This window comes from Poecilia latipinna, unplaced genomic scaffold (assembly GCF_001443285.1).
Source record: "Poecilia latipinna isolate Pla-1442-1.1 unplaced genomic scaffold, P_latipinna-1.0 Scaffold1381, whole genome shotgun sequence".
NCBI classification, from domain to species: Eukaryota; Metazoa; Chordata; class Actinopteri; order Cyprinodontiformes; family Poeciliidae; genus Poecilia; species Poecilia latipinna.
This window is the reverse complement of record NW_015113997.1, coordinates 112,780-116,249: the sequence shown is the minus strand read 5'-3', so window position 1 is coordinate 116,249 and position 3,470 is coordinate 112,780. Positions and strand designations below refer to the sequence as shown.

The window sequence follows — 3,470 nt, the reverse complement described above, 5'->3', positions numbered from 1 at the left end:
GTCTTATAGTGCGGAAAATACGGTAATTTAATCAGTTACTCAGTACTTGAGTAGACTTTTTACCAAGTACTTTTTTACTCCTACTTGAGTAGTTTCTTGGACGACTAATTTTTACTTTTACTTGAGTAAAATTATTTTGAAGTAATGTTGAGTAAACTCTTGTACAAGTTTTGGGTACTCTGCCCACCTCTGCATTTCACATGTATAGAATTTTCTGCTTTAGTTAAACCCACCCACATACTTAACAGGTGCCTCCATGTCTCATAAAAATGATGATTCTGAAAATATAATAATTTAGTCTGTTTTGGATGTATTTATTATAATATTTCACAAATAGGCACTCAATATAAAGATGCTTACACTGGGTCAGTAAATGTTGCATGTTGGGTGATCGTGGCCACATAGAAAATCCGGCCATAGTGCATATTTCTGGATGAAAGGTGCTTTTCTCAAACACTTGGCTGCCTCTCTGTCACACTTGCATAAAAACTTCTCACATTTGTCCTCTAAATCCTCTGAAATGAAAAAGATAAGAGATTTATGTCATTAAAACGATTTACAAACAAATTTGGGTCACAATTTCAGAGTTTTATTTATAAAAAAGGAAATAGAGTTGGAAACGACAAATGATTTTCTTTTCTTTTCCCAATAATGCAGTGCTTTGTTTGGTATGTCACATAAAAAAATTAAAAAAAATCAACGCTTATTGATACTTTCACATGGCACGGGATTTCGATGAGATAAGTCAAAAATTCTGAATACTTAATATTAGCTATGTGCTGCCTGAACAGTTCTTCTGTTTACCTTTTCATAAAACCACATACTGGAAATGTTTATGTTTCCTTCAATCCTCTGAAGGTGTGTTTGAACATATATACATACCGCACTCAGCTTCCCTGTCCTCACAAGTCCAATGATAATTGGCCGTTTTGGTGTGGCAGCCAAGACGTTCTGCGTCTCCGTAACAGCAGTCATGCTTGTGGCAACACCTACAGGCGCAACATATTGAATGCATTACTTTCAAGGCTGAGCTCCGTCTGGAGTGGACTGAGCAGCAGTACAGATGGGTGGCAAAGCGACACCACAGCTATTTTAAAAGCAGGCCAGGATCACCACTTTGTTTTTTCACTGCATTCACTTGGCAGTCAGACAGTTTTTAATGGGCGAGATGTCTAGTGGTGAAGATAGAAAACAAAGAGACAGTAATTAGGATTTGGGTGTGGAGTTTTAGACCTATTTTTAAAGTCCCCAGGCTTGTGTTGTGAAAAAGGTCATCATTCATTTGTTCCTATCATCTGGCAGAACTTGTGGTTTAGAGGAGAAAGACGGATTCGGAAACTGGTCACACCTATTTTGGAAATCGAAGAGTTGAGCTCCACCAAGGAGAGGAAATAATGTGTACATACCATGCCTGCGCTGAAGAGTGAAAACACAGTGATGCGTGCTGAATTATAAGCTTCGTAGCCTGTCATGCATGCGCAGACCTGTCTGATTGTTTGAATTTTGGTAAATGCCGTCGTCAAGTGCAGAAGCGTACCATTATGTGAAAAAGATTAGAGATAAGGAGTTGCCTCACCAGTCTGCTCTGTCACGGGGCCACCCTTCACCCCCCAGCCCACAGTAGCATCCATACATCATGTAAGCCAAAGCAGATCTCCCAGTGCTGCATTTGATGGCTCCTGCAAGCTCAAGTAACCCTCTTTTTGTCCGGTGGGAACTGTGTGCAGCCGCAGGAGCCACAGCCACTGCAAAAAGGAATAAACAACTGAAAAGGAGGAACAAACTTCTCTATCCCTGTGAATCAAGCCATGTAGTCCAGTCTGAGAGAAATAGCTTTTTATGCGTATCTGACGAGTAAAATCTCAACATTTCTGATTCACACATACAATCAAAATTGCTTCACATAAAACTCTTTTGCTGACTTTAGATGTAAAAATCATTCAATTTCTTTTTTGTTTATTCTTTGCCTGTTAATAAACATTTTAATCACTGCGTGCATCATTCTGTTGCTACTGTAATATCCACAGAGACTCTTCTCATTAGTATCTAGGACACACAGGACAAACTTCACTCTTATGTCTCATAAACAGGAGGTTAGACCGGGATGGTGTAAAATCTAGAAAGATACCAAAACTCACCAGCTCTTCCTCTCTTCCACAAAATTACTTTGATTGCCAACACTCACTTTACAAAAAACCTCACAAGATCTAGTCTAGCTTCATCTGTAGTCCTTAAATCACACTTCCAGCTGTCTTTTGCACAAGACGTGAAACTTCAAATGAAACAGCTTACCAGAGAACAGGAGAAGTATTTGGTAAAACGTCATCACTATGTGCAAAAGGCACCTGAACTCCGCTCAGCCAGGGATCCAGGGCTACCACCGTCTGAGTGTGCAGAGTGAAGGGGAAGGCTTTTTTTAGAGGCTGCTGGAATAATCTCGTGCGCATCATCATTGGACAGGGCTTAATCCAATGTTTGTGACACTAGGCTCCCCCTGCAGGAGAGGGATTGTTGTATAGTATTTGTATGTCTGCTTTAGGGGGAAAAAATCAACATTTTAAAGCAAACCCATTGGAAATATTCTGTACTTGTATTTTTATGTTTTGTATACTGAAGTATGTTGTGGTTTGCCTTCTTTGAATTACTATCGAGGAAAATAAATCACACAGTCTACAAAACAGTCAATTAATTGTTAACCAAAAAGGCTTTGTTTTACTTCTGCTAAAACATTACTTGTACAGAGATAACCTGTTAAAGTTTGACACAGGAACAATGTTTATTTTATTTTTTTTATTTCGAACATGATAGAATTATAAAATCACACACATGAACAAGGAATGCAAAAGACATATTTGTGTACCACAATAATCTTAAATTGCTCCAAAAGTATGTCAGGAAATATATGGTTTTTACAGATTTTAAAAGGTGAACTGTTCAATATAGTAAAAATATTAGAAGGCAAACAACCTAATTAAATTCAAGTTAAGTCAAAGAGGTAGGCCGAAGAATATATTACAAAAATAATTGCTTTGCCAAATGTTTGAAATCCTTTTTATAAGCTATTTTACAGTGTTATTTCATCTAGAATTTCTAATTGAGTCTGCATCAGTTTAATTTAATTTGCATGGTGTTTAATTGCAAAGAAAAAACAGCAAAACCTACAGTCATAAATCTCAAAACAAGAAAAGAAAACACACACAACACGGTCACAACATATTGATAATTATTCTTCATTTGTACACAATTTTTTAATCTGATTAATTTGTTACGAACAGACCGGGGGACAGAATACAGGTAGAGGGTGAGAGTAGAATAACCGTGTTCATTTAGGGCAGGGGTGTCAAACTCAATTACACCGAGGGCCACTTCAGCATATTGGCCCCCCTCAACAGGCCACATTGTCGGTACAAATCAGGAGTGCATCCCTGCTAAAACCCCCCAGACAAAAGGTTGACTTCCCTCATTCAGGT

At 38.1% G+C, this 3,470-nt stretch overlaps 1 protein-coding gene across 1 annotated transcript; it reads right to left on the bottom strand.

Annotated features, from left to right (window-relative positions):
* Nucleotides 1–41: 41 nt before the first annotated feature.
* Nucleotides 42–2,419, bottom strand: pla2g10 (phospholipase A2 group X). Its single transcript, XM_015056401.1, has 4 exons — nt 2,293–2,419; nt 1,577–1,745; nt 883–989; nt 42–515 (listed from the first exon to the last, which is right to left on the bottom strand). The coding sequence occupies exons 1-4, from the start codon at nt 2,324–2,326 to the stop codon at nt 367–369; spliced, it is 459 nt and encodes a 152-aa protein (XP_014911887.1). The 5' UTR covers nt 2,327–2,419; the 3' UTR covers nt 42–366.
* Nucleotides 2,420–3,470: the final 1,051 nt, after the last annotated feature.